We start from the raw sequence: 21,436 nt of genomic DNA, 5'->3' as shown, positions 1-21,436 counted from the left end.
CCCCAGAGGGGCAAGGGCAGCCGGGGAAAGCAGGCCCTGCCACCTGTTTGCTGTGCCCTGCGTGTCCCGGGCGAGCGAGGCCCGGAGGGAGACCTGTGCACCCCGCGGCCGCCCCGTGCTTCCCCCGCCCTGTCCCCGCCCCCCGCCCAGCACAGAGCAGGGCCCCGGAACGCAGGCTGCCTGGCGCAGTGATGCTCCTGCGGGCAAATGCGGGGGCCCCGACGCAGCGAGAAACGAGGCCGGAAGGTCGGCCGTGTCTCAGCTCCTTGGCCGGATCTGCTTTTCTCCTTGAGGAAGCCCCGCAAAGAACGCCCTGGAGGAGATAAAAGCGGCGTCTTCCACAATGGAAAGGTCACCCACCGTGGGTTTATTGAGTGGCTCCGTGGGCCAGCCCTTCGCTGGGCTTTGTGGGTGATGACGGGACCGGCAGGTGCTCTTGGGAAGCAGGCGGGCATCCAAACGCAGAGGACTGGGAGAGCAGGCCGGAGCACCTGCCATTGCCGTAGGAGGGTCCAGAAGCGGGGCTGGGGCTGGGGGTGCGCGGGGAGGCCGGGGCTGGGCACGAGGCAGGGAGGAGGCCCTGAGCGGCGGGGGCGGGGGCACGAGGCCTCCGGGCTGGCAGGGCGGCACCGCGAGTGCCAGCGTCCCCTGGGCTCCGGCCGGCCGCCCCGTCCATCCCGGGACGCGGTCTTTAAACGTCGCAGCCCCCCCGCCCCCGCTCGCTCCTTCTCTCTCTCTCTCTCTCTCTCTCTCTCTCTCTCATCACTGCCCTTCCTGCTGAGGCCTCTTTGAAATTCGACTATGGTCGCGAGCGCGCATTTCGGCGTCTCTGGATGCAATTTGGTATCATAGCAAAGAATCAAAGGATATTTGCTATCACTTTAAAGTACGTTTCTGTCCCTCTCCCTCTGAGCACCTGACCCCACAATCACGGCTGGCTTTGAAATAATAGACCCGTCGTGATTACAGGAATTAGGCTGCGGGCTTCTTCCTTATTTGCCCAACCGAGGTTACGGAGGCCGTCTTTAGAGGTGGAAGGGGTGTCTGGCAGCCGCAGGGCGGGGGCAGCCAGGTACGAGCGGGAGGCAAGGGCCTGGGGCCTGAGGTGACCCCGCCCAGCCCAGCAGCTGCTGCTCCCCTGGCCTGTGGACCCTGCAGACCCTGTGGACTCTCTGGACCCTGCGGACCCTGTGGACTCTCTGGACCCTGCAGACCCTGCGGACCCTGTGGACCCTGCAGACCCTGCAGACCCTGTGGACTCTCTGGACCCTGTGGACCCTGCGGACCCTGTGGACTCTCTGGACCCTGCAGACCCTGCAGACCCTGCGGACCCTGTGGACCCTGCGGACCCTGCAGACCCTGTGGACCCTGTAGACTCTCTGGACCCTGCAGACCCTGTGGACCCTGTGGACTCTCTGGACCCTGCAGACCCTGCAGACCCTGCGGACCCTGTGGACCCTGCGGACCCTGCAGACCCTGTGGACCCTGCGGACCCTGCAGACCCTGTGGACCCTGTGGACTCTCTGGACCCTGCGGACTCTCTGGACCCTGCAGACCCTGTGGACCCTGTGGGCTCTCTGGACCCTGCAGACCCTGCAGACCCTGCGGACCCTGTGGACCCTGCGGACCCTGCAGACCCTGTGGACCCTGTGGACTCTCTGGACCCTGCAGACCCTGCAGACCCTGCGGACCCTGTGGACCCTGTGGACTCTGCAGACCCTGTGGAGCCTGTGGACCCTGCGGACCCTGTGGACTCTCTGGACCCTGCAGACCCTACAGATGGGAAGGAACGATTTCCTGCAGCAGCTCCAAGCAGGCTACAGGTGCCATGCCCCAGATCCAAGCGTGTTGAAATGTAGCAAGTGAAAACTCTAAGTAGGGACGCTTGAAGGCTGTCCCCACGTGAGGCAGAGGCCCCGGCACCCATAGGACCTGGGCCGGGGTCATTAAGGTCGTGAGCACTGTGTCCTGTGTGTCTCTGGGTCCCCATCCCCAGCTCTGGCACCATCGTGTCCCCGACCCTGCCTGCTTCTTTCCAGAAGCTTCTGCTCGCCCCTGGCCAAGGATGGCTGGCAGCCTCACCGCGGCTGGGAACCCAGGGTGTGCAGCCTGATGGAGCCGGTGCTCCGAGCGTGCAGGCCTGGGTACCGCTGTCACCTGTCACCCGGCTCCGGAACCTCCCCTGCCAGGCCGCGGGGCAGCGGTGGCCCTTGGGCGGCTTCGCCCTTCTTACGGGCCTTTAAAGGACGAGAGCGAGAGTTACCGCACAGCTCTTTCTTTGACTTAATTTATTATAATATATGTGGCTAAAATGTAGATCACACTGCTGTTTGGATCTCCGTTTTGATTCCCAAAATTGCAATCACGATAGGTGGATTATAACCGTGCTTTAACATACAGATGAGGAAATGTATTCCTGCACGATTTTCCCCCCAGGAGAAGTCAGCGGATAAGGGGCAGGAGTCTTGAGTAACCTTGTCGCACGCGGTTGTGTCTCTCGGTCGCGGGATGGAGGTTAGCATCCCAGGACCAGGCGCGTCGTGAACGCAGCAGCACCTTCAGTGTCCCTGTCGGAAGAGCCTCCAAAGGGAACACGGAAGGCGAAGGAGGGGTCGCCGGGATCCCATCCGGCAAAGTGGCGTCGCCCTTGTCAAACCGTCGGGATTAATCCCGAAAATATCAAGCGCCCACTGGGTGCCAGGCACCTGGCCGGAGGCTGGGGATCCGCGGGAAAGCAGACGGACCCAAGATCCGCTGGGGTGAGGGGGGCGAGCCCAGCAGGGAGTCCGGGAGCCGGGAGGCGGACAGGTGGGGGTGGGAGGCTGGGAGCCCCTGCGGGGCCCGGGAGCGTCCAGGGAGCACCTCACGGACGGGAGGTAGTGCGTGCAGGATGCACGTGCTGGGAACATGTGTCCGGGCAGACTGTCGCCTCCGGCCCGAGAGTCAGCGGGAGAACGGACGGCCTGAGATGCCGCGTGTGCCCCCAACGCCCTGTCGCCGGGGTCGTGCCCACCTGCCGCCACACCCCTCCCCCGACACAGGGCTCCTTGTGCTGCACAACGATACTGGGTGGCTGGGGTCTGCGTGGACGGGTGTTGGGTGCTGGCGGGGGCAGGCGAGCACCAGGGTGAACAGTCTGGAGTAGCCAGTGGGCTGGGGGGGGCCTGGTGAGCGAGCCCCGTCTCGAGGGGAGCCTGGGGCAGGTGCCCGGTGCCCCGGAGGAGGGGCTGGGCTGATGGCGGCCGAGGGAGCAGGGACGGGGGCTGCACTGGGGCCAGACCCTCGAGGGCCTGCACCCTGGGGGAGAGCACCCCCCCCAGCCTGCACCTGTGCTCAGTGCCCTGCAGGGCAGGCCCGGGAAGCACGTAAGGAAGCGACCAGCTTGCTCCCTTGACGCGATGCTCAGGACCTACTGAGCACCTGCTCTGTGCCCAGAGACATCGAGGTGGGAAAGCCCCCCCCCACCCCGGCCTTTCAAGGGTCGACCGTCACGGGGGCGCGGGGTGGTGGGGGAGTCAGAAATTAGGCAGGCATCACGCACGTGGACAAGTCCCTGACTCTGGTTGGGATTGTGGGCGTCCTGACCTGGGGCGCTGGGGAGGCCAGAGGACATCTCCCCAAGGAAACGACCTTGGGGCTGAACCGTCAAGAATTAACCAGATGAACCAGATCTGATTAACCAAGATCGGAGGGAGGCAGTGGGCCTGCGGTTCTGGGGTTTGTGTTTGAGGAAGCGGGGCCGGCGCGTGGGCCCGCATGTGGTGACCTCCGAGGGCCAACGGGCTCGGGAGTCTCGAGATGTTCTGGGGCTGCCCTCCCCTTCCTGACGGATCCAGAGCAGGCCCGGGTGGGGCTGGCGTCTCCGTGGCCCCTGAGCATCGTCGAGGGACGTTTCCAGCCCAGATCGTAGCTCAGAGACCAGTCCCAGGTCCCTGCGCTGGGCCCAAAGGACAGCTTGAAATTCTTTCTCCGTGTCGGGGTGGACTTCCCCAGGGCAGCGCCCCGCTGGTCAGAGGGTCTGTGGGCTGCACTGGGCACATAGGGCAGAGACGTTTAGAGGCAGCTGCCCGCGGCCCTGAATACCAGCCACCCCGTGGACGGACGGAGCCCAGGGTGGGGAGGCCCGTGCGGCCCAAACACTGGGTGCTCCTCTATCCCCGTCATCCCAATCCTCCACCTTCCTGGGGGTCCTCCTCCCGCCCTCCCCCCACTGCTCACCCCAAAGGGACACTTGGAGCGAATCCACATGTCACATCTGGGCAGTGCCTTGAGGACAGGTGCCAAATAGGCTCTGGCATAGGAACTAGAAAATGTGGGCGTGATGGGGCCTCGTCCATGGACCCCCCCCCCATCAGGGGCTGGAGGCACTTGGCACTCGGGAAATGATCCTCCCAGGTGGGCAATGAGCGTCCTCCTGGGAAGTCCCGGGGGCCGGGCCGGCCGTTTGAAGGGCTCCCACGGTGATCCCGCCGTATGGACCGCTCCCTGTGCTTCTCCTGGGTTTCTGTGCTGTGAGTATTTGGGATCCGGGTTGGGGAGAGGCGACTGTTAGTTCAGAATCCACCTATGACTTTTTTTCTTTTTCTTTTCCTCGTATGATCTCATTTGGTTTCACAAGAGATGGCAAAGTAGGCGCCCCTAGTCCCACTTTGCCAACGGTTGTTTGGAGGCCGGGCAAGGCCAGGGAAACACCCGCAAACACGGCGCCGGGAGTGGCAGCCGGCGACTTTCCTGCCCTGCCGGGGTCGGTCCCCCTGCAGGATTCAAGGCGGGCGGAGGCCTCGCAGACCCCACTCTTTGACGAGACGCTCCGATTCCTCCGGGATAAGTGCCATTACCCAGTTAGCTCGTCGTGCAAACAAGGAAACGAAAGCTCACGAATCGCGGAGCTGAGAACGGAACTCGGATCTTGGAGTCCAGCAAACGTCAGCGTCGGAGGTGCTGCAGCCCCGTCGGGCGGCCGGGCGGTCTCTGCACACGCTGGGGGGGGGGGCGGCCCGCTGCGCCCCCTTCCCCTCTCCCCGACCCCCTCCTTCCCGGGGTGGGGGGCCCCTCGGAGGACACACTCCTCCTGCCGGGTCTGTTCCTTGCCCCTGGTCAAGATTCCTTTGGACTCGTCTGCAGGATTCCCAGAGTCTGGAAAGTTCCCTTTGAGAAATTTGCCAACACTTGATACTTTTATCTGTGATCAAAGGACGAGTGAGCAGACTTGACCTTCCCGTTAGAAGCCGCTACCCGGGAAGCCAAGTCCTGCCTGGAGCTAGGGCCACGCGTTTCTTCACGTATCCGTCACGCACACGTAGCAGGGGTGGGTGCATGGCGATGTGTCACCTACTAGGTGCCAGATGCGGAGGAGGAGGAATCAGGGTCTTGTTCCCCGCAAGGCACGGGCTGGAAGGAAAGCTGGTGTCCGAGAGGAACAGAGTCCAGGCGCTGCCCCGGCCGGAAGAGCCGTGGAGGGCCCGCTCAGGACGCGACGGGGGCTCTGCGAGCTGCGTAACGCGGCCCGATCGGGGCTGCCAAGGTCACCCGTCGGGTGTCAGACGCAAGCACAGCGGCCGGTCAAGAACTGTCAGGCTCTTCCCCGTTCCTACGAGGAGGAAAACAGGGAAAACTTTGCAGAAAGTGCCGTAGCCACATTTGCAGACGTCCACGGCCTTCCAGCGGCTTGCGGGGGGCTGGAGGGGGGACGCTGGACAGGGACGGCCGTTCCCCAGGGCATCACCTCTGGCTTTGTTTCGCCCGGGATGACCAAGACAATGGGCGGCGGGGTCCCTGGGCCGTGAGTCCCTCTGCTCGAGGCCGGAACCCCCCGGCCGAAGGGTTTGCCCTTTGCAGACCCACCAGCTGGACAGCAGACCTCCGGAAAGATCTGTGCGCCCCGATGAGCAGAGCACTGAACAGCTTTTCTTTCTTTCCTATTTTTTTTTTTTTTGCTAATTTTTACATGTCATCTAAAGTAATTATTACCGCAAGCTTTTCAAAGGTTCAGGATGCATTCAAAAAAATTTTTTTTTTGATTTTTGATTCAATGATAACGTTTTTCCCCGATAAAGGTCGTCACATCGAAAGGGCTCGATAAGTCGGTGCAGCTCAGAAATGGCAGTAACTTCAGGGCTGGCAGTTGACACTTGTTTTCTGCCACTGTTTACTCTTCAATAAAAAATGCATATTTACCATAGCAACCTCCTGGTCACGTGATGCCCTATCCTACCCGCTACCCTCCAAAACAGAATAGCTTCTTAAAGAAACACACACGTTCTGATGTGCATGCTTTTCAGATGCAAAAATGTGTCTTTATAAGGAAGGCCCTCTTCCCCGGGATTTAATGCTAATAAACACGTCATCTCTGTAGAAATCATTTTGGTCCCGTGTCTTAAATTTCAGGGCGTTCGTTCTGGGAATCAAAATAAAACCACTCTCGCAAGAAGCCCTTTTGATTATCTTGAGAATTTGCCGATTATTTATTCTAATACAGTTCTAAAAAAAAAACACGTATGTATTTGTATGTATATGCATATATACGTGTGTGTGTGTGTGTGTGTGTGTATTTTTTCGTTTTGTTGTTGTTTTTTGTTTTCTTCTGACAACAGCCACTGCTATGGTTTGGAAGGGAGGCTAGTGTAGGTTCTAATGACCTGCCGCTTCATCTGTGATTAAAGATCGTCATCTATGCGAAGCTCAACTGCACACTGAATTGCTTTTCGCCGTTAACTTGGGAGAAATGCCTGGGTGTTCAGAGCTTTGGAGAAGCCGCCCCACCCTGGACCTCTCAGGAAAGGGGCACGGGCCCGTGGACCTTGTGGCCTGCGCCTGGCTCCACAGCCCGGGGCCAGAGCGGGGAGGGCAGGGCCCCGGAGCCGCACGTCTCCGCCGTCCCCACCGTGCCATCCCCCCCAGCAACATTCCTGCTAAAAACTGCCGTTAGTTGGAGCATGTCCCGCACCACCGGGCGCCACGCTCTGAATCCTCGCGCCTGCCCCCGGCCCCTTCCCCATTTTGCAGATAAGGAAACCGAACCTCAGAGAGGTTTTGTGTGATTTCGCCCAGACCCACGCTCCTAAGAATGGCCGGAGCTTGGTTTTGACTTGAAACCCTCTGGACTGCGATTTCTGCTTAATGTACGACCGGAGCGTTTCTATCAGACTTGGGCCGGGAAGGACCCAGGGGGACAAGACGGAGCGGGGGGCGGTGCGCGGCACCTTCGTGCGCGGAGTGCTTCCCTGCAGGTCCCCACGGCCTTGCCTGGTCACTGCGGTTTGGAGCAGCACCGTCCTCGCTCTGGTTTTCCCCTGGGCCCTGCAGCCGCGTCCGTGTCCCCCCCCTCCATGTGGCTGCCACCAGCATCCCCGGGGGTGGGTGGGGGGCCCGAGCGGCCCGGTGGCCGTGCGACCAGACCTGTGGTCACTTCGGGAGGCCAGGGCCGGCGGGGGGCACCTCTGAAGCAGGCCTGGTGGATTTTTAAAATTCCTTTGAGCTGCGTGCGGGCCGGTCTGAAAAACAAGAACATATTGTGACTCTGTTCTGCTTGGTGGCTTTTGGGAGGGAAAGCCGAGTGTGGAGTGAGGCAGGGCTCTCCGCGGCAAAGGGGAGGAGGAGGAGGCTCGCCCGGGCCCCACGCCCCGGCCAGCCAATCCGACGGCGGCGTGTCCACGAGCCATTTCATAATTATCCATCACGAATGCCTCCATGCCGCCTTAATAGATTATTTAAAATGGTGCATGTGCCTCCGAAGCAACCTCAAGTCGGCCCGGAACCGTACATACATACGAGCCGGGAGAGGTAATTGCTTATCATGTATCTCTTTGTTCCAGACACTTTTATAAAAGAGTATGTATTATGTATGGTGTGACCTTCAAATGTCAGGAATGTGTTGTGCAATAAACTGTCAATATTTGTGGTTATAAGGTACTAGATGACTTTTACAATAATTGGAACGGCTATATTAAAAGCTTGGATCACTCAGCTGGTTAAAGAGAAAGACACAGGCCAGCGTTCATCAGGGACTTGCCTTCTGCCAACGATTAAATGAAAGATATTGCAAGGTGCTTAAGATGTCTTCTTTGTTTAAAAAAGAATATGGCAAAACATGTCTCCAGGGGAGACGTTATCTCCGAATCACGCCTTCTCCTTTCCGCGTGCTCGAGTCCCCCGAGGAAACTCGCGCGGCCCCACAAGTTATGGCCACTGACCAAGTGCATTTTAGAAAAAAAAAAAGAAAGAAAGAAAAAAAAAAAAGGACCAGTCCAGCCTGTGCTGGGTGTCACGTAGGTAAGAACTCCTTGAAACACGCCCGGTCCTCAAAGCCGTCTCCAGTCCTTTCCCCACCCCCAACACCCCGCCCCCCCCCCATAAATAAATGAGGGGGCTGTAAATTATCTTAAGAGGATCTTAAAAGCTATAGTTGTTTTTTTTTTTTAAAGAAAATAAATTATGATGAAATCTTTTGGGAATTTATGCTTTACTGAAAGTAGAGGCTTCTATAGTTTTTTTTTTTTTTTTTTTTAAGGAAGGGGTACTTAATTTAAATGACGGAAAAAAGGAAGGCGTAACAAATATTTCGCGATGCTTACGGCGGTAATTGGGGTGCAGATTACTTTTAAACTATTGGTTTCACCGTGTTCTTCTATCGACGAAGGTCTCTTTAGGTCCTTCTCACGCCAGCTGGATCTTCCTTTGAAAGCTGGAAAGTGGGCACTTGACTCCATCTTCTAAAAAGTCCGCTTTCCCCCCCAAGAGCCACCAAGCAGAAGAGTGCACTTGTCGTGGCCTTGCTGATTCTACGTGAATGTTTGTGGTTCCTTCCCCGTGGATGGGGATGGGGGATGGAGCTGGGGATCCCCTGCACCCCACCCCGCTGGCCACCTCCTCCAGGAAGCCTTCCTGGCCTCCCGCACACTCCAACCCTGAAGGTGCTGAGCCCTTGGGGGAAGGGGGTGCCTTTCTGGTGTTTTGCTGGTGCCCCGGGCTGGTTCCTCCCAGGCTGCTGGAGGCAACTTCCCTCCTTAGTCAGGACTGATCTTGGCCTCTGAATCTCCACTTGCTTGCCTCCTTCGATTCCTCTATTTGTTGGAAATGTGTCATGAAGCAAAAAGGACGCATGGCGCTCCTGCTCCAAGCTGGGTGCCTGCCCCGTGCGGAGCTACAAGGCCACGCGGCGGCCAAGGGCCTACCCTGGTGTGACGCCCGGGCTCGGGCAGGGCGTGGGGGACCGACTATATGTGGGGCCGTGAGTTTGCAGCGGTGAGACGTAGGTGCTGCGAGGGAACCGACTGGGGAAAGGGTGCGGGGGCCTGCGGCCAGCGTGGTGGCAGGAGGTGGCTTGGGGACTGAAGCCTGAAGGCTATCTCCGCGTGGGCTCTGGGGCCAGAGGGAAGGCAGAAGCGCAGGTGGACGCGGGCGGGAGCACCCGAGGGGAGCAGAGCGCGAGGGGCTGTCACCGTGGGGGCCCCGCTACAGAGCGGCGGGGCTGGGGCTGTCCCCCCGCGGCCTCCCCGCTCCGCCTGGCCGGTGCACCTGCCTCCTGAGCCGGCCGGAGGGGACCGGAGGGCACCGGAGCCTGCAGACGCCCTCGCCCCACAGGCCCTGTCCTGGGTGGCTGCCGCTCACTGGACCAGAGCCTGCGGCCCGAGGGCAGGGAGCCGGCCGCGTGGCGGCTTGCGCAGGGTGCTGTCGGGGACAGAGCCCACCGGTGGCCCGATCCCTGGTCGGGCTGTCCCGCACGCTCCCCCGCGGACCCTGGAGAGAGGGCTCTGGGCGCCGTGAACCCAGGACGCACTTGGCCCGCGGTGCCCGATTCTGAAGCCCTTGTGTATTTTAAGGGAAATGTAATCCATGTGTTTCTGATTCATTTTCACTTAACTCATCAAAACGTTGCTTTAGAGAAGCTATTTGAGACCTCAGTATCTTATATATATTTTTTTCTCCTCTCCGAATTTTAGCCCTTTTAATGACCCTATTTCCCCAATTCCGGAAACCCTACCTCGCCAAAAGCAAACGGGGCTCCGTGTGTGGGTCGAAGGTGAGAAAAGGAAGCGACGGAGAACATGGTCTCTCTTCCCCTCTCCACCTCCACTCACGGAGTCCGGCTCACGAGCGAGCGGAGAGCCTGGCCCCGGGCCCTGGTCCTGAGGGCCCAACGGGAACTGGCTGCGGCCTTGCACAAGTGGACATCCTTTTCTAAAATAGCTCTCTATTTAAACAAATACTTTGGCCAATCCATATTCATGCCTCACTGTCTAACATGACTATATATGGCATCATAACAGGGAGCTTCGATGAACCCGAGACACCAGACTCATACGGACTCGGGACACGAGTTTTGTCTCCCAAGAGTTAAGTGGGATTATTTACGGGAATGTTATAATTTTTGCGCGTACTACTAATTGGCAAAGTCGTTTTTTAAAATAAAAAGAAGTCTTCGCCGAACCAGGAGTCTCTACCCCCCCGCCGCCCCCCCCCCCCCCCCCCCGGTCATCGTTGTTTTATCCGGCTTCTGTTAATTTTAAAGTTTTCAAAATAAGGGGAAGCGTAAAGCTTTTGAGAAGAAGTACACATTCCTTCGGACCTTTCTCTAAGGTGTTAGCTATTTCCTGGAAAGAGTGTAAAGCGGTGGTTATCTGCGGGCAAGGAAATTAAGAAAGATGCAATTTTTCGGTGTTCTGCTCACCCCTTCGACTCCCCGCGTAGTTTTCTTCTTCATTGATGAAGTGAGAGCCGTGCTTTTGAGATGCTCTTTGCACAAGGCAGACACTCAGAATTAACTGCACAACTCACCTGGGAAAATGCATTTTCTGCTACACAAGAAGTTCCCCAGAAATTAAAACGCCGCGGCATTTTATGCCATAAAGTAGTAAGGGCTCAGGGATCCCAACACCTACCCCACCCAGCTGAGGCTGCTGGGCTAACTCTCCCATTGCCGCGTGGACTCAGCATCATCATCAGCAGCAGCAGCAGCAGAGTTTAAAAAAAAATTTTTTTTAACGGAAATGTTTGCAAAATATACTTCTGGGCAGGTGAAGGGTGAGGCCGCCTTGGCAGGATGGAGCGAGGACAGTCACACATGCACGCTTTGAGAGGAACCCTCTCTGCTCTCATTTGTCGGGCTTCCCTCTGTCCTTTTTGGTCTCCCTGGCTCTTGTTCCCGGCCTCGTTCCGGTTGTCCATGGGACTGCCTGCGGGACCAGGGCAGGCGAGGCCTCCCCCTGCGGATCTCCGTGGCTCTCTTTCCTCTTCCATGCAAAGTCTGGCGTGGGGCGGCTGCCGACCACCTGGAGTCTCGGCGACCCGCCATCCTCTGGTTTGTGATTTTGCCGCCCCCACCCATGTGTTTCAAGGTCACTGTGGTGAGGGGTCCAGGGGGAGGCGGCCGTGCACCATCCCTCCTCCGTGTCACCTCCGGCCACTGGCCAGGATTTGTCGCTTGGTCTCAGCTTGGTGCAAATGAGGCTGGGGAAGGTCAGGGGCACGTGAGAGACTTAGGAGCCCTGTCTCTTTCATTGTCTTCTCCTCCCGGCTCTCTAAGACCCATCCCTGGTTCCTTATTTGGCTCAGCCTGAGGCTTGGCTGGGTGAATGAAGGCCCCAAAGAGGCCAGTGGGTGAAGACAGCCTGGGGTGGGTTTGGAGCTCTTCTGGCGCTGCAGGACTCCAGGACCCGGAGGGGAAGGGTCAGGGGTGCCGTCCTCTGGGCCAGATGGAACCAGGGTAGGCGGTGGGGGTGAAGCGCTTTACTTAGGACAGGCCGGGTTAGGAACCCAGAAGGAAAACATGCTGCCTCCTGACTCTCCAGGTCAGCTTTCTTGGCAAACAAGCCTGTTTTAAGTACGTACCTTGGAAGCTCAATGTTTAAAGATCACCGGGTGGGGGGGAGATCGCCCCTTAAAACACCAATTTATTTCATTAATATAAGTTTTTACATTCCAGATATAGATAGAAAGATAGATGACAGATAGATGATAGATGATAGAGAAATAGATGATAGATAGATAGATAGATAGATAGATAGATAGATAGATGATAGATAAATAGATGATAGATGATAGATGATAGATAGATGATAGAAGATAGATAAATAGATGATCGATAGATGATAGATGATGGATAGATAGATGATCGATAGATGATAGATAAATAGATGATAGATGATAGATAGATGATAGAAGATAGATAAATAGATGATCGATAGATGATAGAAGATAGATAAATAGATGATCGATAGATGATAGATAGATGATGGATAGATAGATGATCGATAGATGATAGATAAATAGATGATAGATGATAGAAGATAGATAAATAGATGATTGATGATAGACGATGGATAGATAGATGATCGATAGATGATAGATAAATAGATGATTGATAGATGATAGAAGATAGATAAATAGATGATCGATAGATAGATGATAGATAGATGATCGATAGATGATAGATAGATGATAGATGATAGAAGATAGATAAATAGATGATTGATAGATGATAGATGATAGATAGATGATGGATAGATGATCGATAGATGATAGATAAATAGATGATTGATAGATAGATGATAGAAGATAGATAAATAGATGATCAATAGATGATAGATAGATGATGGATAGATAGATGATCGATAGATGATAGATAAATAGATGATTGATAGATGATAGATAGGTGATAGATTATAGATAGATGATGGATAGATGATCAATAGAAGATAGATAGATGATCGATAGATGATAAATAGGTGATAGTTGATAGATGATAGATGATAGATGATTGATAGATAGTTGATAGGTGATAGATATAGATAGAAAGATGATAGATGATTGATAGCTGATAGATAGATGATAGATAAGGTTAAGTGTCTAATGAGGCTCCGTAAATTCAGTCCTACTCGTGTGCAGCAGGTAGCCAGCTTCAAGGATGGATTCGGACAGCGGCTGACAGTACGTTGCGTGTGTTTGGGCTTTACCTTCTGAAACGTTGTTTGTCTTCCTAAGCATTTGATTCTTTGTCCAGGGCTGCCAGTTTGTGGTTCGGTTGAGTTTGAGGCTCCTAAGAGGATCGGGGCCATTTCTCATCCCCCTGGGTCCTCCTCTCTCCTCCCTCCTCCCCTCCCCTGTGAATGCCGGGCCCGCCTTAGGGTTAGCAGCAGCACGTGGAAATGTGGAAGGCATGGTTTGTGACCCGGAGATGGCCAAAGCAGGGAGGTCTTGTCCTAGGACCCCTCGCCCCCAAATAGCATATACTTGACGCACAGCTTGCCGTGATGAGGTCCATCCCCTCCTCTTTAGCAAACCAATCTCTGCTCGTAGGGACAGGAGAAAGCTTGCAGGGTGTTGGGGACAAGTGAACCATCCACGTGTCCGAAGCTGAGACCCTGGAAGGGTCATACATGCAGCCTGTGTCCCCCTGGAACAGCCCTGCGAGACATGGACTCGTAGAGACTAGATCTCATAGTTCACAGAGTCAAGAAAAGAGACAGGGGTCCTAGGAGTTATTTCTCCACCTTTTCCGCATCGCGTGAGGCTCGGAACCCACCCAGCCTGCGGCCAGATGCCCCGCTCCTGGGGCCGCCCCCGCTCCTAGCAGCTACCAGGACTGACCGGCTTTGCTCCATGGGTGAGCAAGCAGGCGCCCACGATGGGTCTGGGGCTGACCTCCGGGCACACATCCGCCCTCCTCCACCCAAACCACGTAGAGCAAGTGTCTGATCAGGAGAAAGAAATAGTGCAGCTTGTAGGAAAAGGACATTTTTTTTTTTTTTTTTTCAAAAAGCTGGAACTGATCCACAAGCAGGCTCAGGAAGGATGATGGCTGTGACTTTTACGATGCTTCTTCCTTTCTTCCTGTTTCCTGGAGAGGCCGGAGAGGCCGGGAAGGCTGGTCCTTGTGACCGGGCCTGGGGTTGCATCCCCGGCGGGCGCCATGGGGCCCTCGGCAGAGCCTGGGTGGGGACGCCCCCTGGCGAGTCCTGCAGAGGGACCGCCACCCGTGCTCCCGGACTCCGGGTAGAGAAGGCGTCCGAGAGTAGCTGTGTCATTGCCCTTGGCTTCCCGGCGTGGCTGGACCGACTTTGGCTCGCCGTGCTTGCCCCTGCCCACGCAGGCTCCGGTGCCCCCCACCGCTCACCCACGGGCCCTGCCGTGCGGCCCGGCTCCCCCCGCCGCCGCCGTCCTTGGCGTCCAGCCGCTCTGGACACTTCCTGGGACCACCCACAACTCCCCTTCATCGTAGCTCAGAGTTTGTTTTTCTAGTTGGATTAGTCTAACAGCGAATGCCATGGGCCTCCTGGCCGTCCAAAAAAACAAAACGGAACAAAACAAAATAAAACAACACCATTTCTGCATAAAGCGAAGATTAGACTCTAAAATCTGCAAAGAAAGCTGTTTATCTTACAAATTTATTCTTCTTATTGGGCCACACATGTCCAAGGGAGAAAAGATAAAAGGGAAACAGATACAGGCCATCACTTAGACTGACATAGAGTGAGGCACCGCTCATCCTCGGCTTCCGTAGAACCTTCCAGAGTGGCACACGGGCCTTCTCCAGGCCCTGGACAAGGACTCACCAGAAGCCACAGTAGAAGCGTGTCCTCCACGGTCTCCCCCTCCCACTCTCCTCGTCGGCTCCGTCTTTCCGCTGCTCACGGTGGGCTCCGTTGGAGGAAGACGTTGGGGAGGGGGCTCACGTGCCGATCGTGCAACGCGGGCCTTTGCATGGAATTAATTAATTTATTAATTTATTTTTAAAGATTTTATTTATTTATTCATGAGACACAGAGAGAGAGGCAGAAACACAGGCAGAGGGAGAAGCAGGCTCCATGCAGGGAGTCCCAGGATGTGGGACTCGATCCCTGGACTCCAGGATCACACCCTGGGCCAAAGGCAGATGCTCAACCGTGGAGCCACCTGGGAGTCCCTTTGCATGGAATTTAGTGTCTAGAGCCCGCACCTCCCTACTACCTCTGTCCTAAAGCCAACATCCGGGGCATTTAGTTTTTCTTATAAATCAAACCGACAGCTGTGGGCCTCCTAACTTAAATAAGGAATCTTCACTCTGTTGCAGGGAGCACTTGGCAGGGTTTTAATCCGGCTCTTTGTGAGGGTAGGCTGGCCTCAGGATCCCATCACAGGAAAGCTGAGGGGACACATGCAACACGTTTGGGGTGAGAGGGTGGGTAGGAGGTGGCATCCCCAGCTGTGTAAGCCTAGGACATGGTGGAGTTGAGCTTGGCCTCTGGCCTCTGTTCTCCGGGGCTGTCCGCGACCTGGTGGCAGCAGCCCCCGGTGGAGTCCACCTGGGGGCCATGGAGGTGCCCCACTGTGACTGCAAGGGGGCATCTGTTTGCTGCAGAGTGGCGACACCCTCCTGTGCCTGCCCGCCCTGACTCAGTAGCCACCTTGCCACGTTCCTGAGGACGACCAGAAAGCTGGTTCCGGCGGGGGTGGGGTGGGGGGGGTTGAGTTCTAGATGCCGGCGGACCCGTTTCCTCCTACCTGTGCAACATTATGAGGGCAAAATAAATAAATAAATAAATAAATAAATAAATAAATAAATGCAAGACTATTAAACCCTTTGAATGGCCCTTCCGAGGGTGGTTGGAGGAGCTGGAGAGAATGGGATCAGAAGTGAGCCTTCGAGGGGCTTTCGCAGGGGGGCGCGATCGCCGTGCGTCAGCCCAAACGCAGAGAGGATGCGTGCAGCCCAGGGTCTGCACGGTGGCTTGGAGCAAACTTCCAAATAGGAATGAAGTGCGATTGCCCCCGTCTTGTGCGTGGCCTGGAAGCTTGTCCCTTTTGGCTGTTAGCAGAGAACACCGGGAACGGATGTTGTGGACTAGAGGCAATTTGCATTTTCCGTTGCTTGGAAGGTACAAATCTTGTTTATTCCGCTCTCTGCAGAACCCACAGGTCTGCTTATTATCTCGGAAGGTCCCCTTGTTGTCCTAGTGGATCTAACGGGGCCCCGGGGTGGGCTGGGGGCTGCACCGGGGACCCCAGGGGGTGCAGAGGAGAGGGCTCTGGGGCCTCCCGTCCTGAGCGACGCAGATCCCCGGCCCCTGCCCCGCTCCCTGGATGTCGCCTCCCCGGCAGCGTGATGTCGGGCCTCGGGTGTTGCAGTAACATATCCTCCAACCACCAGATATTTTCACGGTTTTATTTACTATTATGTCCCATCATTTCTGTGCAGAAGGCAGCCGTATGTAAATTTTATTCCATTTTCTAATGGTTTGGGTTACATAACAAATAACAGCAGGAAGGAAAATTTGTATTGATACTTTACAGGGGAAGTTCTCAAGTCGCTGCACAAAGATTTAACTGCTCTCCCCGAAGTTTATGGGAGTTTTGCAGCTGAGTTTCTGCACATGACTTTGAATATGTCACTATATGTTTATCACGGGCTAATTGTGGAATCGCATTTCCATACTTTTTCTTTTCCCTTTCATAAGATTACAGCAGCCAGCGATGGATACCAGGCTCTACAAGGAAGAAATGATCAGTTGTGGATAATTGTCTTTCCTGTCCCAAAATAGCTGTATGTCTGCATGTCTTCGGGACTCGGCCGAGACACGTCTTTTTTTTTTTTTTTTTTTTTTCATCTGTTGCTAGATATAATGCAAATGTGATCTCGAGCCTATAGCGAGCTCTCCAGCTAGTCCGTATTACAAATTAATCAGATTCAACAAACACCAACATTTCTAAACTTTTGGAAAAAAGAAATATTTAATAGGAGCTAAGCAAAAGAAGAAATCTAACCAGCTGCTGACACAGCTGTTTCTTTTCTGGTTTAATTCAGTTCAATATAAAGGTACCATATGCCGCTTAAAATGATGATGGGAAAGATGAAATAATTTAAGAGAATAACAAGAAAATACATGAATTGTCAGCATTCTGTCAAATTTAAAGAATGAAATAGACAGGTGTGGTATTGACATGTTTAACTTTGTGTGGTGTTAGCAGTTTTGGTGCGAACAGCTTCTGACGTGCTGAAGTGATGTGAGAACGTTTCTCCTCCGCTGCAGACATTGGCGAGGAGGCGGGGAGAGCTGCCGGCGTCCAGCAGCCCGCGCTGCTTCGCGACAGGAGCCTGGGCTCGGCCATGAAGGACTGCCCGTACTGCGGGAAGACCTTCCGGACATCCCACCACCTAAAGGTGCACCTGCGGATACACACAGGTGAGACGCGCGGCCGGGCGCGCAGTGTGGAGCGGGGCCGTGCTCCCGGCCAGGTCCTTCCCCCCCTGTCCCCCCCTCCGTGTGGCCACCGGCACCCCCACGCCCGCCACGGGCCTCAGGGACAGCACCACGGGGACGAGGGGCCCTGCGCCCCGGCTCTCGGCTCTGCAGCCAGCCTCCCGAGCGGCGTCCTTGCACGGCAGGTGCCCCCATGGCTCAGGTGCATGCTGAGCGGGACCCCTCACGCCCCCACCTTGACCGGGGGCCTAGCAGGTGCCAAGCCCGAGGGCCCGGCTCTCAGACTCTGAGCGTGGAAGGGAGTGGAGCAGCCTCCTTCCGACCTTCCCCACTGGGGGTCACCTGCCTGCACCCCGGGCTCTCCACCGGGCCTGCTCCGAACAAGAATCGAGGTGCCCTTACCCAAAGACATGAAGTGGCTGGTGGGCTGCTGCGGTCAGTTCTCCTGTTTCCATCTCATCGCTTGAAATGAGGCTTTTTAAATTTTTTTTTTTTTTTTTTGGTGGGGGGAGGTCTATCTGCTTTGTCCCCCGGTCGTTTTTTTTCTTTTTCTTCTTTAGCTTTTCTGCTAGTTGTTTGCACATTGCCAATACAAAAAAAAAAAAAATCTATCTGAGATATGGACACCTCCATTTTCTTTGATTTTTCTCCTGACACTTTATCTATTGGAGTATGAGCTGCTTCAGAGGATAGACAAATATGCCATCTATTTTCAAAAATAATTGTGGTCTATTTCCCAAGGAATCAATAAAGCTCGGGGTTGTGCAGGATATTTAGTGCACGCGGGCCTCGTGTGCAGCGTGCGGTTAAAGAGAAGGAGGCCCACACCTGGAACCTCACCTGGTGCCCGCAAATCTCCCTGACGCCGAGAGGAGCCCTGAGAACAGGTGGCGGCGGGCCCTGGGCTGCCGTCTTTATTCACGGCCTGGGCCGCGGTTCAGCATCACCATCGTCCCTCCCTGCCCCGGGGCACGTCTGTCACACAGTCATCCAGGGCAAAGGGGATCTTCTGAAACTGTGCACCTGGTTCCATCACTCCTTGAGGCTCTGACCCGTCTTGCTCCGTTTTCATCCTCACCATCTCCCTCCAACCCCATGGCCGCCTCCTGGCTCCCCCAGTGCAGAGGGCCAGCGCCTGCCGCAGGGCCTTTGTACCTACCGTGCCCTCCGCCTGCGATGGCTCTTCCTCCAGGTGGTCACTGGGGCTCGGCCTACTCGTGAGCTCTTTGGAGAGACCTCGTCTGATCACCCGGTCTACACTATCCCCCTTGTTTATTCTCCTCCTAGACTTAGCGCTTCCTGGAGTTGTCTTGTTCACTTCCGTTGTTCATTTCCCCGTGCGCTGTTCGTCTCCCCACGTCGAATGTGAGGGCAGCAAACCTGTCCGTGTGCTCGATGGCTGTCATTTCTGGAACCCCGGGGACCCACCGGGGCACCTTACAGGTAGCAGGGACGCCAGAGATGCGTCTGAAAGCTTGCGTGTCACAACAGAGGAGAGAATACGTGAGCGACCTTCTTCCCGGGATCTCTGGACTGTGCCAGGGGGCCCGGAGGAGGGGACAAGCCCCTGTAGGGCCCTTTGGGAAGGCAGCCTGCACACGCAACCCCGTGGGAGGCCGCAGGTCGGCTGCCGGGCTGTGGTTGCAGGTGGAGGACCCTGTTCCCCAGGTGCTCCCTCTGCGAGGGGTCTTCGTGCTTCGCCGCCGGACACGTACACGGGGTGGCTGCTTCGTTTTCAGAGTCTGGCACCACAGTCCCCTTCTCAGCGAGGCCTCCCCAGCGACGGGGCTCGGGACGAGGCAGCTCAGAGGGCGGGCCTTCTCGGATCACGCCCATGTCCACTTTCCTCCCCTGGGGTCTCTCGGGGTCCCCGGGGTTGTGGTGGCCACTGGGGCAGGAAGGGGCACAGCTGCCAGGAGGCGGGAGGCCGTCCAGCGGGGCGCCCGTGCTTGGGGTGTGTGCAGGAGTGTGGCCCCTGGCCGGGCGGACCTGTGACAGCAGCCTTCCTGCAGACGGTCCCGAGGCCCCGGGGCCAGGCTTTCCTCGGGGGGTGGCTCCCCGCCGCGTGGTCTGCCCTGGCCTGCCGGAAAGAAAGGGACCGTGCACCCCCCGACCCCGCGGGGCCCAACTCCCTCCCGTCGGCCGGCCCATCAGCACATGTGAATACTTCGGGTAAATTAGGACCAAACCTGGCGGGAGTCCTGCCGGACGTGAGCGGAAGCAAATGGGTCCTGCTTTTCGGACTTTTAAAGCTTGAGAAACGGCATTTCCCTACCCGCTCCCCCACCCCCCCCGCCCCCGCTGCCCCCCAAATTTCTGCTTCCTCTGATTCACAAACTTCTGAGGCTGGCGGCCAGTGGTCTTCGGAGACATGAGAGAAGCAAGACGAGGCGTTCCGGAAACTTCCCAGAATAAGGGAGAAAATGAAAGAAGCCATGGAAACATCACACCACCAGCCCCCCCCCCCCCCGTCGGAAACAGCATTTGGAGTGTTTAGAAGGCAGAATGGTAACCAGATAAAGATCAATTTCCTTTTTATCAAAGAACAAAGAACTTGGAAAATGCTTATAGGCGTGCGTCTGAATGGAACAGAAAGTGTTACTCGTTCCAAATCACCCGCATAAACATCCATTACGCCCATGTTCGAGTGTAGATTACACGAGGACTCGAAAACCAGAATCAAGTTATTTGTTAATAAGCGGGGGGCGCGGGGGCTCGGGCCCGGGGCCGTCCCGTCCCGCCTCGCCCTCCTCCCCGCGCGGCCAGCGGACCGCAGTCCCTGCAGCGGAATCCACGTTTTCCCAAATACCGCCTTTTGAAGTTTTTCCGGTAATGGACCCGTATGAGCACATTTAAAAATCCAGCGTGTAATAAATATGTTTTAATTGGTCGGGATACGAGGCGGCGCATCGGCTGCGCCCTCCCGTCCTACTCCATCTTTACGAGCCGTCCTGACCGTAGAACACCCGCGGACACAAACCGCTTTCCTTTTTTAACCCCACTACATTAACTCGGGTACGGCCCTCCTCCCCCCTGCACCTGTTCATCAGGAAGGGGCTGAGCAGGTGCCGCAGGCGGGCGGCGCTGGACACCGGGACGTTGGGGGGGGCCTGCGGGAGCTGCGCCGTCTCTGCTGCACCCCCCGCCCCCCGCCCCCGGCAGCCAGATCCGTGCGGGGCCGAGGGAGGCACGTGGAGGACCCCACGACCCTCACAGCCCACGGGCTGCCCCCATGCAGGGGGGAGGGGCGGGCTGAACCGCGTTACCCTGCTGCAGACACCGCCCCAGGCACACCAGGCTGCCATCACACGTCCTAGCGTGCGTGCCAGGATCGGAATCCGCAGCCAGCCCGGCGCAGGCTCAGGGAGGAGAGGGGATGGGTCGGGGTGTCCAGAGGGATGCTGCGGATGGTGTATTCTAAGCCTCTGTGACATGTTATTACGTATAACACAATGATGCATCATACGTGCAGGGAGATGCGTGACGAGGAGCGGGCTCCTGAGACGCCCCAGGACGGGCAGTCGGCGAGGCAGCGCCCGCGGGAGCCCGTGGCACCCGTCGCAGTCCAGGCCCACGTCCCAAGGCAGGTGAAGGTGGATGTCCCCGCTGGGAGACGGGCAGGGGCGCAGAGTCTCCCCCACTCAGCCTTTTGTTCTGTGCAGCCCCCCCCATGCACGCACGCTGGGGGGGCCGAGGGGCTTTGCCAGTCTACCCATTCACACGCTCACCTCCTCCAGAAACACCTTCCCAAACACGCTTGCGTGAATGTCTGGGGACCCCACAGCCCAGCAGACACACAAAACCAGCCGTCCCAGGGATGTCCCCTCGGCCGCCCCCTGCCGAGGCCGGACACTCATTTCGCGACGGGCCGCCTGGACGTGCACGTCCTTCTTTCCCGCTTGGGCCCCTCGTCCGGCCCCTGCTTGGGGAGACCCCTCCCTCCCGCCCCCAGGGCCCAGTGCTGATGGACTTCTGAAAGTCTGACGACGGTGTGTCCCCCGCCCACCCACGAGCCCCGGACGGGTGTGACACCCCTCGTGTTGGCCCCGGACCCCGGGCTGGGCCCCCTCGGGCGGCTCACCTGTGTGCTGGGTTCCCCGGGAGGCTCCTGTTGTCTCAGGAATGACCATCGTAGAGAAATGTAATAAGCAACCTCACTCATGAAAACTTGGAGGCACGAAAGTTCAGGGACTAATTAAAAATAAATCTCATTAGTTTTTTTTTTTTCCCCTCTCAAATTATGCGAGTGGTTTATTAAT

General features: G+C 56.6%; 1 protein-coding gene across 14 annotated transcripts in view; it reads left to right on the top strand.

Moving 5' to 3' along the window:
• Window positions 1–21,436, top strand: part of ZNF536 (zinc finger protein 536) — a 430,531-nt gene that overhangs the window by 249,506 nt on the left and 159,589 nt on the right. For 13 of the 14 annotated variants that reach the window (XR_013356748.1, XM_077856554.1, XM_077856529.1 and 10 more), the window contains one exon: window positions 17,007–17,159. The exons of the other annotated variant lie outside the window; for it this stretch is intronic. Coding sequence is in view for 12 of the 13 variants with exons in the window: in XM_077856554.1 (XP_077712680.1) it covers window positions 17,007–17,159 (153 nt within the window). In the remaining variant the exon portion in view is untranslated. The remainder of the gene's footprint in view (window positions 1–17,006; window positions 17,160–21,436) is intronic. 14 annotated transcript variants of the gene reach the window in all.

Source organism: Canis aureus, chromosome 1 (genome assembly GCF_053574225.1).
Source record: "Canis aureus isolate CA01 chromosome 1, VMU_Caureus_v.1.0, whole genome shotgun sequence".
In the NCBI taxonomy this organism is placed as follows: domain Eukaryota; kingdom Metazoa; phylum Chordata; class Mammalia; order Carnivora; family Canidae; genus Canis; species Canis aureus.
Note: the sequence above shows the minus strand (reverse complement) of the source record. Positions and strands in the feature narration are given on the sequence as shown.